Source organism: Pundamilia nyererei, unplaced genomic scaffold (assembly GCF_000239375.1).
Source record: "Pundamilia nyererei isolate P.nyererei 1_Seehausen unplaced genomic scaffold, PunNye1.0 scaffold00048, whole genome shotgun sequence".
Lineage (NCBI taxonomy): Eukaryota > Metazoa > Chordata > Actinopteri > Cichliformes > Cichlidae > Pundamilia > Pundamilia nyererei.
The window spans coordinates 2,699,516-2,713,491 of record NW_005187449.1 but is presented as its reverse complement, the minus strand read 5'-3'; the positions used below and the strand labels follow the sequence as shown (position 1 = coordinate 2,713,491).

Here is a 13,976-nt window from a genome sequence, read left to right as displayed (position 1 = left end):
AATGAGTTTTTTGGGTTCATTGAGAACATGGTTGTTGTTCAATAATAAAATTATTCCTCACAAATACAACTTGCCTAATAATTCTGCACTCCCTGTATATTCCCCTTATATATACACACTTTTCTCTATAAATACCGTAGTCTGTAGTACTCTGTAGTCAAGTCAATCAACAATGAAACAAAGACAATTGTAGGACTTTTTAATAATCATCTCAAGACAAAACAAGTCAGAATTTACTGGTCACCTTCAGTAAACTGTAGCAAACAGATTTCTGTTTTAATATGGATGCACTGGTTGTAAACTTTGCCTCTTTGACAAAATATTTTCATATAGAGACAAACAGTGGTCAAAAATGTATTAAACCTCAACTCAGTTTTAACAACTAACATAACATCACTGGTAAAAATCAAAGATGTATAAAAAAATAAAGATGAATTTGCATTGTTGTGTACTCTGTGTGCCATACCTGAATTTCCACAAATGACCCTGATTCTAGTGGCCAAAAGAAGTAAATTAGCTTACAGTGGTGCTGCATAACCCATATACCTCCCTACTTTATGCTGACGCTTTGACTTCTTTTACATGAGTTCATTAAAAGAACAAGCTGAGAATTTGTGGCCACCTTTTTAATAACTAGATTATATGTTTAATATCACATATACCCCCCAATATTGCCAATCTCTCCAGTTCTGTTAATTATCAGTGAATCAGCCTTGCAAAAATACAACAAGCTCTGCTTTCCAAGTTCTTCTAAGTTAATCATTCAAAGACAGATAAACACAGCTTCATGTACAAATTTGATTAAGCTCTTAACCAAGACTAGCCCCGAGGTTTGACCCTGCCAAATTAGCTTATGGTAAAAGCTAACAAGTGAACGCTGAACTTTGGCCAACCTGAGCAAAAATTTTCTTCTTGTGGATTTTAAATGTCCTGGGTTTGTTTTTCTAAATTACAGGTGATAGCATGAAACTAACCTGTTAGCCTGGTCACACCAGAAAGATTGACACAACCCTCTGAAATTACTAGAGGTTTAAAACCCCCAAAAGTTGATTCTGTTCATCTGAACATAGCGTTTTCAGTGGGAGAAACATTGCGCCACTCATCCAGGTGACTTCTTCAGTTTCAACTGACTACAGATTTCCCCAACCTTATAAACAGTACCTTTCACAAGGACTGAAACTAGCCCACTAAATGAAAAGAGGCTTAAAACCTATAGAAATGTGATGTGCTCTGGCAACTTGCTAGCTAGTGGACAAAGAAGCATGAGCTGTTTAAGGTAGCTGCATTGCTAACTGCAAGTAAACTAGCCAGCTTGTCTGGTAACCAGAAAGTAAATGTGTACAGTCTAGTAAAAGAAACGGACTTCTCCCTCAGAAGTTCTTTTCTTAACATGCAACAGGTGCCAGAAGCAGCTTAGGTGAATGTTACACTAGTCTGTGTTACCTTGCAGGTGAAAAAAAAGAAAGAAACGATTTGTAGCATTGAACGGAAGCAGCACCAATGAGAAAAATGGGACTTTCGGGGAGTGTTCCAGGTGTGGTTAACGAGCCGAAACTATGGATCGTTGTATCAGGTGACTACTGTGAAGGGGACGGTAGCTACATTTAAATCAGGTATGGGTTTTACTTTTATCACCCTAGTCTGAATTTTTTGGATAGCACCTCGTATACCTGAGCAGTAGACTGAGATAGACCACTGCTATGGACTTAAATTAGTTTTATCCCATTTTATCCAGTGAGATTCCTGGATTTGTTCATTATTTGCACCACCTCGAAACCTTTTATCCTGCCAAATTCATCTGCAGTTGTTAATTTCATGCAAACCAGGCCTTAGTCTTGGTGACAGAACTTTTAGAGGCAAAATTTAAAACCATCGTCCAGTCACAGATACCAGAACGCAGACAAACCCAAATCACAGGAGTCACATACCTGGTTCAAACCCTTCTAAATCCTGCAACTGGAGTGATGACACAGAGAGAGGAAAAGGGTTAAGGGTTTAAAAGGGTTCGGAAAGAGCGTTTGATCCACTTTTGTCGTGTAATGCAATTTTGTACCTGAGATGATGAACAGATTGCTGAAAACTTCATAACAAAAGTTGGATGGATGTCTGATTAAAAATAAAACATTACAAAACATGAGAGGTAATCTTTTTCAAAATACATGGACAATGACACCAAAGGAAAATATTACAGAAAGTATTAATACTTCAAGCAAAGAAAAAAGGGTGAAGCAAAGGCGGGGGACTGAGGACACCTCTTCTGGTGTCCCAGAACGTTCAGAACCATGAATGGCTTGAACCTTCTCCAGCTTGGATTTCAACAAATCTGCCAGTAGGATTTTATTAAATACCTATTAACAAAAAATTAACATATGAATGTTCTAAATGGAGCTTGATGCTTTGTTTCAGAAATTTCAAAACCATTACAACTTTAGTACTACTATATAACTGAAAATTTTTCATTTCAACACATTTTTACAGCCAAATGTAATTGTAACTTTTTAACTCAGATTTTTCAGGTGATAGATTTTGATAAAGTTTTTTTAAAATATACATTACAAGGTGTTTTCCTTTTCGTAGTTCATTGCATCAAACCCATTTCATAATAAGTTGCATCTTTGGGCAGATCTTTACCTTGAAGAGTAAAACACTACATAGCAACCATTTTAGCAATGGCATCTTTGGTAAGACGCATCGGTGGTCTGAAGATGCCTTTTAATCTCACTGAGGTAAACTCAAGCATATGTTTAGGCTCAACCAGCACATGAGCTTGATGATCAAGTTGTTTAAGAACTACCATCCTATATGAAATGACAACAAAGTTGTGGCGCTTGTGTTGATTGAAGTGAAGGTCAAAACAGACCTTGAGCAACATCAGACACACATTGTAAGCGATAACTGTCACACATACAAGTGTCAGAAGCAATGGCACCTGCAATTCACTCGCCCATGGGTAAGGTTACTGGATGACAGTTTCTTATGCATGGCATGAGTGACAATCTGTGGCCAGCTCTGCGATGTGCCTGTCACGTTTGGTGGTTGCCACCTGAAAGGCAAGCTAGACAGTTACGTTCATCTGCACTTTATACAGAATAATGTGACTAGCTCTTCAGTTAATTGCATTGTTAACAGTTACATTACATGAAGACATTACGCCTTCCAGTCAGATCTTTTTGCACCGTAAGAAGAACTGTTTAGGTTGGCACTCCATAAGTGAACAGAGTCCACAGAGGATGCATCAAGTTGGCTCGATGAACCATGATGCATTTAGTGCATGTTAGGCCCTTTAAATGGTAAATGGTAAATGGACTGGTTCTTATATAGCGCTTTTCTACTCATCTGAGCACTCAAAGCGCTTTAGAAAAAATGTGTGCAGCTAATACTTCTGGGGTTTCTTCTGTGTAGTCAGATCTGAGGTACAACTCCAAGAAAAGATTGTTATGGGCCTTTGAGGTGTTTGACATTGGGCTGTAATCCATCTGGAAAGAGTTTTTAGTAGCACCATGAAGTCTGTCATTCAGCCATGTCTTGTAGGAAAAAAAACGAAAACCAAAAGTCTTTCTAGTCCATCCCCAAGTGTTCAGTAAGAGGTAACTATTGGCCACACAACACCTTTGGACACAACCAGTACAGACCCACTGATATCTGATATACAACCAGGGATCATCACTCTATAGTTATGGTTAAACTCTGGAAGTTATTTCAGACTTGCCAGCTCTAACATTGTTGGACTGTCTCAAATTTCTTAGTGCCACTTACTCACGATTGACCACAGGTGAGGTTTTGGTCTTCTGTTCGCTCCCTGTTTTATAAAGGTCCAGCCGTAGCCGGCAGGAGCCCGGTATAACTGGCAGATAAGGTGTCATACAGGTTTACCACAAGTCATTTTATCTGTGCACTTGTGTCACTGATTGTTGAGATAGCCCAGTCGTCGGCAGAGTATTTCAAATATCTCGGCAATACAGAGAAGTATGGTGATTATGGTGAAGGTGTACATGGCACTGAGGAAGATGGTTTTCTCAAAGTGTTCAGGTACCATGCACTTTGTCACATTAAAAGCCTTTTCCAAAGCACTGGCATCACACATGTACAGTGGGTGAACCTGGGGAAAAAGAGAGAACTGTGAGGCACTGAAGCTTCCATTCTTATCTCAACTTCTAGCCACTGGCTGCTCAAACCTTACAACTCATGAAGACAGGAATTTGATCGGCATTATTGCCAATGTATCTACTCTGGCTGTACCTATTATGTGCCGGACCATTTAAAACAGAGTCAAAAAGTACAATTCCTACGTTTTCACACAGGAACAGATCCATGATCAAAGTAAAGCGGCAAACTTCCCTGGTACGTCATGCCTAAAGAGACTTATCTTGTACTGTAATAAAGGTAAATTTACCAGGTTGCAAAATCTGACCTTTCTGCCATCATAATAATGACATTTATATACCAATTATATTTGCATGGTGGGGCGGTCAGTAGCCTCACATCAAGAAGATCCCAAGTTCGATTCCATCATCTAGTCCATGAATGTGAATGGTTGTCTGTCTGCTGCCCTGCCTCGGGTGTGCCCTGCCTCGGGTGTGCCCTGCCTCGGGTGTGCCCTGCCTCGGGTGTGCCCTATGACAGCTGGGATAGGCTCCAATATCTTTTCTCATATCAGTGGATATCATCATCTATCACAATATAAATCAAATCACTTTTTCTGTCAGGTTTAAAGGTTCCTATTCACTACTGCTTCACTGGGTGAATGGGTTAAATGCAGAGGAACCATTTCCCTATGGGGACTAACACGCACACTTTACTTTACTTTACTTTACATGTAAATTATTTGTTTTCTATCAGAAGACAAACATGATAAATAAACCTACATTCCTGAAGAGAAAAATTAATTGTAGTGTTTGCATGTCATGTTTGATTCATTTCTGACTTCTCAGAAGAGTCCAGTGTGCTGGTTTAAATTTGGATATCAAATGTGAATCGAGTTTATTATTTCCCCAATAAATAATATAATTTTTACATTTCTGAATTTGTTTTGAACAGATGTTTAAATATTTTTATGTCAGATGGACTAATAGGTTTGTTTACATTGTAGGTGTGTATAATAAATTTAAATCTTCATTCTAAACAGTTAACTATTAAAATTGGGTATTAATACAAAATAAAATGTTTAAAAAAAAACTATATTCCAGACACAGTCACAGTTCTCATTGTTGCCATCCTTTGGTGTGAATATGGGTGAACATATGAATAAAAATATTTATCGTGTCACATTTCTCACCGACTGACCTGAAAGCCAAAGAGATGACTTTGTAGCCAGAAGGCGATGACTTCCAAAATGATGCGCAGGAGAACAGAAATGATGTAGAAGACTGTGTAGATGGGTCGCTCGAGGATCTCCTCCTGGTCTATGTTCTTACAGGCGGCATAAAGGTGGAATACTGCTCCAGGAACCAGGACTGTTACCAGCTGTAATGCCCAGAAGACCTGAAGAGGGGAGGAACAACGCAGGGGAAGTGAGAAAAGCTCATGGAAGTAAAGTTGATGGATTGAAGCAGGAAGAGGACTTCAACAAGAGCAGCAAGTCAAGGATGAAAATCGGGGGAAGGAGAAAAAGGTTAAATAGGGATAGAAAGTTCAAGAACAAAGTAAAAAGAACACAAGTCCATTTATTGTGCATGACTTCAGACACTGCTTTTAAATTGGCCTTCCAGATGGTGGAAATCAGTGAAATATAGGATTTGTGTCTCTGGAAAAGCAGCAGGCGGGAATCTGGTCATTTGCAGTTCAATGTTTGCTGAAATGTTCTTTCCCAAATTGACTTTTCCACCAATACGGAAAAAAGCTGTTCATGCTGATAACCACCTGCGACCGTTTTCTGACTGCAAATGCTTTTTATTGGATTGGACACATCACCATCTGTCCCCAAACATGCCTCAGCTGGAATATTGGAAACTTCCCTGATTCATGCATGACACTGTATTCTTCAACAGAATTTATCCAAACTGATAATTCACAACTGCTTTTCTTCATTGTACACATGCGATTTCTCAGAACTCAAACTCAATATGATCTGTAATGGTGGTCAACATTTACAGACATTTTGGGATATTTAGAATTGTTCGGATGTTTTGTAGCATTTACTTCGTGTTAATAAAAGCTGATGGCACCTCTAAAAGCTCATTCTGCTTTGGTTTGTGACATCAGAGGGATGAAAGTTTGGATGACTCCTCCTACCTGCGGTGTTATGGGCCTAAACTGGTTGTAGCAGTAAAGGTTGAGTTCTCGGCGGTCAGGGTCGCAGCTGAAGTGCAGCGCCTCATTCCCATAGACGGCGAATCCAAGGACGCCCAGGAAGAACATCCGCACGGAGCCGAAGAACAAGGTGTGGAACTGGCCTATCACTGTAGGAGGCCTGAGCTGGAACACACACACACACACACACACATATAAAGAGGAAAAACATCTTTTGTCAGCCAGATAAAAGCAGCTGCTTTGGAGGCCCTGAGCTCTGAAGGCTAAAACAAAACCCACTGAGAGGAAACATTTCCCATCTCATGTTTATCAGAAAAGGGTCCAAATGGCACTCACACAAAGCAGAGAGCCTCTTGGCTCACAAATATGTTGCTCAGCTACATAAAGACTGAAGCAAAATGAAGATTGACTTTATTTTTTTTTTTAATGTCTTTTCATTTTAAGCCACGGGAGGGACGTGTGTTAAGCACTGCTTCTCTCTAACTGTCAAAGCTTCGGTGAGGCAGGCTCCGGTTACAGGAAGAGCCTTCCAATAAGTCTGAGTGGTGTACTTACGCATCCTTCGTAGAAGTTTTTGATGTAATTTAAAGACATGGCTTGCTTCTCGGTGTTCCCCGTTTAATTGTAGGACTGCTCTGGGCCCTCATGGCCTGTCTGCTGCCGGCTCTGGGTACAGGCCACCAACAGTAGGTCTACCAAATCTGCCACTGACCCTCTGCCTCTGCCCCGCTCTCTCTCTCTCTCTTGAAAGCCATGTCAGTGCATATTTTTGGCCTTTTATCCCTCCATCAATTGACTCGCTCAGTAGAAAGAGAGACAACAGAGACAGAGGGGCCAACAATGGGCCATGAGGGCATGTGCTCCCTGCATTATAATCCCTACAGAACTATGTCAGCGAAAAACACTCCCCTGTTCAACACAATGCAGAGAGAGATGGCAAACACGCAACTAAATACAAAGCACACAGTGCGCTAAAGAACCCGGGAGCTCCACGGGACCTCAGAACTTACACTTTCTAACGGTCATGCTCACGATCTGGAACTTTATTTTGAAAACCCACTGAGCTGTAACATTTTCACACACAGGCTGTTGTATTAATGAGATTAAATAGAATTATGGACTTTATAGAACTTAACTAAAGCATCATTTTTGGTTTCATAAAGTTGAAATGGACACATGATTAATCAGCTCTGAGAAAACATTTTGTCGAAAACAAGAGTGATGACAACACACCCTGCACTGTAAATACTTGTGGAAGAGCATTCACGGGGCGGCTGTGGTCCCAAATACAGTCCGATGAAGAGCCACGAGCGAGCCACACAGAAAGAAACCCGATCAAAGTTCAAATCCCCCAAAACCAAAAGCGGACAAAGTGAAATAAAAGTCCACACACCAACCGTAATCCTGGCGGCGTGTTGTTCATTCCCCCCTCTTTTTTCCACTCACGGATCCTAAACTCATGCCAGCTGCGGGATTTTGCGGGACAGAGAGCGCAGTCAAGCCACACGGATAACCCTGCGCGACTTCCGGTCCCAGCTCTGAACACATCCAGAGGTGCACGGAGGGAACAGAGGGATTAACAAACACCTGAGGATTAGTCAGAAATATGAGTGAAATAACTGCGATTCAGAGCGAGTATATGAAAAATAAAACCACAAGAACCTCATAAAACACTTGAACATGTCTGAAATACATCATTAAATAAAAACGGGCAAATATAAAAAGAAAAAATCTTTACAGAAAAAAATTCTAAATAAGTAAAATAAAAACCAAAAATAGAAAGAAAGAGCTAAAGAGCAATGCTTTATAAATAAAAACTATATTTAGCATGATTAAAAAAAAATCTAAAATACATTAAAAAGAATCAAACTAAGCTCTTCTTTATACACAAAGAGTGAAGCTTAAAAAGGCTAAATAAATATTTGGAGACTTTTTAATGCCACATTGTCTTTTTGGCGATGTTGTGCTTTTAATTTGAAGGTCCGTTCTTGGAGTATCCGGCGTTACCCGTCCTAACTATGTGAGTTTTCCACAGCCAGGTGTGATACCTGGAGGAGGACGCCGTGCGTAAAAGCGCGTGAGCCACTGTTGGTACCGGGCATGCGCAATACAAACATTCTAATAATGAAAAAAAAAGCTCTGTATATAAACGTTTAAAAGATTTGAGAGATTTTAATAAACCTCCAGTAATTAATGTACCATGAAATAAGATATTAATATTGTTAATAATATTTATTTGTTTTAACTCCAAACGTTCGACTCAGACTTTGTTTCCCAATAAAAACTGACAATGGACTTTAGTGGATTCTTCTTTCTTTTCTCCAGAACCACAAAAACAACACAAAAATTATGTGAAGGAAAATGTTTCATAAGAATAAATGGAATAAAAAATGTAGCTTTACTTTTATTCTGCTGAAGCCACTTTTTTGCCTGTGATGATGGTGGTGTGCCTCTTCAGTTTTAATACCTCCTGCGTCTCCATGTTTTATTCCAAATGCAAAGTCTCTCACTCAATATCGTCCTCTTTATGAGTAGCGCTGATATGTTTGTCGGCCTACTGCTGAAAGAAAAAGCAGGAACGCAGTGAAGGGGGTGTGGATGTGTTTCTTGGGAGGTCACGGTGTTTCATGTTGTAGGTGTGTGGTGTATATCACGTTGTCAGTCATGCAGCTGATATTGTGTGTTTGCAGTGTTACATTGGTCAGGTCTCTATTCTTAGAGATTCAGTGGGACATCCTGGTCAAATAATAATGATAATCATCATCATCATAATAATAAATGTAGAGTGGACGGATGCTGAGATGAAACTGAATGTAACAAGAATCGATGGCGTGATTAACTCAAACATTTACATGGTTTTTGAGGTTAGGGGCGTTGATTCACAAAGCACAGATCGTGTAATGATGTTTGTGGGAGCAGAGAGTGAGATGTAATGCTGAACCATCGCTCTGAGGGGAAGAGAGAAACCCGTCCACAGTCGACTGTGGCAGCAGACTGCAGGTTTCCTCTGCAGCAGAGAAGTTTGTCAGAACGACTGACAGCCCGCTTTCAGTGCTTTCCAGAGTTCTAACAGCAGACGCGCGTCCGCATCAGCCGCTGACCTCGTCGCTCACAGCCTTCACTGTGGAACTGGGACCTGCTGAGATCTGGGCGCTTTAGCTTCAGTCCAGAGGTGTTTGGTTACAGCTGCCGTGTTTTTGCGAAGACGAACAGATAATTCCTGGATGACTGTTGGGAACAGAGATAATTTTACTCAGAGAATCTCTTCCTGATTAAACATCGAAAGGTTAAGCACCAGGCTGACATCACCAGGTGTGCTCTCAGCTGATAAGAGTCATTCTAGAAGCTCATCAGGTCACCAGGTCAGCAAGGTCCCAGAAATTTGAACCCCTGGAAAATGAAGCCCAAAATGATGCCTCCATTGCAATCACAGTAATAATAATAATAATAATGATGGGACGCCGCTTGACTGAAGGTGCTGCTGGCTGCGTTTTTGTAACAGCTACAGAGAGCTGAGGAGGAATGACCTGCATCTTTAACAGTTTCTGCTCTTAAAAGTGATCTCAGAGGAAAATAAGTCAGTCGATAAAAGGCTGGGTTCTAATTACACCCACGCGTAGTTTGTAATTATGCGAACCTGACATGAAAGCGATCAGACGACAGATTGGCTCTTTTAAAGAAAATCACATCGGATCAAATGACTCTGCAGCACTTCTGACTCGGCCATCTGTGGCTGTGACAGACAAAGCTACGCTCAGCCGCCGAGAGCGAATTTTAAAGTGAATTTGTCCATTTGAATGATGGAACGCAGAGACGGCAGCCTTCAGCTGCAACCTCGCAGCTCCAGGACAGAAGTTAGAAAAGCGGCAGGAAGGATGGAAAAAACTTAAAGAAGTCACGGGTCATGTTCAGGGAATATCTCCTGATACACAGATCTGCTGTTTGTTCTTCCGCCAGCTTTCAACTTTTTAAAGCACTTCTGGAGACGAGCTGACCTCAGAGCTCTGTTCTGCCTGTGCACGAGCACAGGTAGAACACAGCTTTCTTTTTTAAAAATATGCAGCATAGGTCCGATGTCAAACGTTTTACACCTAAAAACACAAAATGCTTTTGACACGATTATAGATGACGCCGATGCTCTGACATAGTTCAGTGATGCTGTATACGCTTCCACCCACAGGAAGACAGGCTGCGTTTCCTTCTTTCTTTACATAAAGACTGGATGTAGGTTTTTGCCAAAGATAAGGTACAACATACCCGGATGTTTGTTAACCTCGTTCGTCGCTTATATGCGGCTTTTGATCTGTTGTCAGTGGGAACATGACTCTGAAAGCAAATGAACAAATAAGATCATAAACAGCATCAACAGGCAGAGTGATTCATCACTCCTCTCTCAAATTCACCGCAGGCACTTCTCAACCGAGCTGCAGGTTCTGCTGGAGGGAAATTCAAAGAAGGAATCAAATCTGGAATGAAAAAACAAAAATCTGAACTCTGAATCTCCCCTCCTGCAATCACCGAGAGGATGAAGTGACCCCAGCATAGATGGAGGAAGGCTGAAACAAGGAATAGGAAAATGGACAATTGATGATGAATAAAACCGAAGTGATGACGGGATGAAAGAGGAGAGAAGAGGTGGACGAGAAACTAAAGTCGGTGTAACCACCGGATATACATTGTTCTAAATCTGTGACATGTTCACTGCTTTACTGTTTCTTTTTCTTTGTGAGAAAAATGGAAAAAGAACTGAGGCTATCATCAAAAAGCTCAAACTGGGTGCGAGAAACATTTAAATGAAGCAAAGATAAAAACTGGACTGAATATAAAACATGTTTCAGTTTGGTCTTTTCCAGCCTGGCAGCTCGGTGAAATAAACCTGCTCTGAGCTGAGATTCTTATGAAATCAAAACAAACGAGATTAATATGAAGGGATATTTTTACTGAGGTGAATTAAAAACAGGCTTAAAAACTAAAATATTAAAATGATTCCGTTTGAGTGAAATCTGAGGCTGTCTGCACTCATGGATTTCATTTAAATTCCAGATCAACTTAGTAGAAATAAAAAGATCAAACTCAAATTTCAGGAAGAAATCCTTGGGGGGAAAATTTCAAACGTAAAAAACCCGCTAAAATGATAAAAATGATAATGGAAGATTAAAACATGAGCCCGGGTCTCACCTCAAACTTTGCCCCCCCGACTGCGGGTGTGAGAGGGGGGGGAGAGACAGCGGTGCCTCCCCCTTCTTTACGCGCGTCAGCTTCCTCTCTGCCTTCAGAAGCTTCTCGGAGGAGCAGCTATTGGAAAACTTTTCCGTCTCTCTGGTCGTTGGTGCCGGTGTGGACCCCCCTACGCCCACACACCCCAACACCGTCACACACGCACCCCTGCTGTCTCTGCGGCTTTACGCGCGAGCTTCCCTTTGCGCAAAAGCGGTCGACCCTGGCGTGGAGTGCTCCTCCGTGCGCACTCATGGATGACGAGTTCCTCTCGAACCTTCCCGCGGAGGCTCTGAGCCCCAACTCCACGGAGGTACCCGGCCCGTGGTCGTCTGCGGACGGCGCGGAGACCGTACACTTCGTGGTGCGCTGCGTGATGACCTCCGTGTATATTCTGATCATCGTCGTGGGTCTGCTGGGCAACATCACGCTGGTGAAGATCTTCATCACGAACAGCGCCATGAGGAGCGTGCCCAACATCTTCATCTCCAGCCTGGCGGCGGGAGACCTGCTGCTGCTGGTCACCTGCGTGCCCGTGGACGCCTTCCGCTACTTCTCCGAGGAGTGGGTGTTCGGAGAGGCGGCGTGCAAACTCATCCCCGTCATCCAGCTCACCTCGGTCGGGGTGTCGGTGTTCACGCTCACTGCGCTCAGCGCTGACAGGTAGGAGAATCACGGGGGCCAAAATCACAGAGCTACAGTGTGACACCAGCAGTGCCACTCTGGTCCTTCACGGCACTGCGTGAAACTGTTAAACTCAATGATTCAAATTTGAAGCAGTTTTTAGTGTCAAATGAAAAATGAGGAGGTTAAAATGAAAGCACCTGTTACCGCTGATAGTTTTACGGAGCATATAACGCCAGCAGGCTGAGCGGAAGGTGTAGCACGTTATTAAACATGTTCTGTTTCATGCTTGGTCGATATTTCAGAGGTAAGGTCGCACAGTCAGATTGAATCCATCACACTCACGGTTGAAGCTGGCAGAAAAACCACACACTGAACTTTTTAAATGTGATTCACAGGAGATGAAAACTGCCAGATGTGCTGATTGATTTAAAGCATGCGAGCTCTCTCAGACTTTGGCTTCAATGTCCTCACACCCCTGTAAGAACCCTGACAGCCGTCTATCGCCTCGCGGTCATCTCCACTTTTAGGGCGGATCGGTCCGCCGGCTGCTGCAGGACTCTGTGCTCTGACTGTGATCGCACGGATGAGGTGCAGCTCTCCAATGTAACCTGATTAGTGTGCAGCAGCTGAATGAATCTGAAAACGCATTGCACACTTTCTCAGTGTGGGAAAATATTAGTGAGTCATCTAATTAGCCTGCGATGTTCAGCGATGATGTTCTGTGGGAGCAGACGTCATTAGATTAAACTACTGTAAAATGACTGCATGTGAATGTGCCATTTATCTGGAACTGCAGACAAAGAGCCTCTGGAGCCTTGTGTGCATGAATGTAGCCGCTTTAAGCTGATTTGTGGCACAGCATTGATGAGTGTTAGATAATGTCCGAGAAATGAAGGAAACTCTGAGGATGAGAAAAAGCTTGGCAGGACTGCAGCGGAGAGGCGTGGAAGAGGCGCTCTTAACCTTTTAATGAGTTTTAATGAGTTTCACCCTCAGCGAATGAAACTGTTTGACAAAGTGCAGAAAACCACTGTCAGCAGTTTAAAATCAGACCATCAGAGTTTCTCACTGAGACTTTCAGAAACTCTGAGGTGTTGCAGACAAGCTTGGTGGGTGTGCTTGGCTGACTGGATCAATAATCAGTGACTGCTGTTTGACTTTTAAGGCCAGACGTTTTGTTATCTTTGATAATTCGGTGCTCTTCCTCCTTAAAACTCACAGTAATTGTGGTTTTACTGTAGAGCTGAATGTGACACAGACTCAGAGCAGCAGGTTCTCTCTCCAAGTTCCATCTCGTGACCTTGGCGTGTTGGAGATGTGGCATCGACCCACGTTAAGTCTCTCTCCAGACATTACAGGCAGCTCATGACTGATGCGGCTTCAGCGTTTAAAACCTGCAGTCTGGACCAGACTGAAGACATGTTGGTGGTTACTTATGTTTCTTTATATTAATTTAATATTATTACAAGATAATGATGAGATGAATACTTGGCTGCCTCAGAATCAGTTTTATATCATTCAGTGTTTTCTTGAACTCATTCATTTTCTGCATGTTTCCATCTCCACTGTTGCACTCTGAGCTCCTTTCCCCTTTAATTTCTTTTCACCTTCATTTCTTCACTCCCTCTGTGGAATTAACCCAGCAGACTCAGACTCTGTGGGGTTTGTTGTAATTGAGTCAGACTTATTTTTAGGAAGTGTGGACGTTTCTGGGAGAGCCTTAGCTGTCAGTTCATCCAGTGTTTTTGAGTTTTTGGGCCTTCTCGTTGGGTCGTTTAAATTTCCTATAGGAATCCGAGTTTGTTTAATGCTTAGAGTTTAATTCTTGATTTTTCCCTGTTTAGTTATCACACTTCCTGTTTTACTTTAGTTTTGCTTCGGCT

At 42.0% G+C, this 13,976-nt stretch overlaps 2 protein-coding genes across 2 annotated transcripts in view; one reads left to right on the top strand and one right to left on the bottom strand.

Annotated features, from left to right (window-relative positions):
• Positions 1-3,713: 3,713 nt before the first annotated feature.
• gje1a (gap junction protein epsilon 1a) lies at positions 3,714-7,694 on the bottom strand. The gene is made up of 4 exons (XM_005732773.1): positions 7,643-7,694; positions 6,232-6,414; positions 5,284-5,481; positions 3,714-4,099 (listed from the first exon to the last, which is right to left on the bottom strand). The coding sequence occupies exons 1-4, from the start codon at positions 7,670-7,672 to the stop codon at positions 3,902-3,904; spliced, it is 609 nt and encodes a 202-aa protein (XP_005732830.1). The 5' UTR covers positions 7,673-7,694; the 3' UTR covers positions 3,714-3,901.
• Positions 7,695-11,539: 3,845 nt separating this feature from the next.
• nmbr (neuromedin B receptor) overlaps positions 11,540-13,976 on the top strand; it is an 83,304-nt gene continuing 80,867 nt past the window's right edge. Inside the window, exon 1 of the mRNA XM_005732772.1 lies at positions 11,540-12,129. Coding sequence (XP_005732829.1) covers positions 11,720-12,129 — 410 coding nt within the window. The 5' untranslated portion in view covers positions 11,540-11,719. The remainder of the gene's footprint in view (positions 12,130-13,976) is intronic.

Bases quoted from the DNA above. Each gene is read 5' to 3' on its own strand.
- gje1a (XM_005732773.1), bottom strand. From the start codon at position 7,672: ATGAACAACACGCCGCCAGGATTACGGTTG. The intron at 5,482-6,231 runs GTAGGAGGAGTC...TCCCCTCTTCAG, and splicing joins TTAGGCCCATAACACCGCAG to GTCTTCTGGGCATTACAGCT. The intron at 4,100-5,283 runs GTCAGTCGGTGA...CTTTTTCCCCAG, and splicing joins GTCATCTCTTTGGCTTTCAG to GTTCACCCACTGTACATGTG.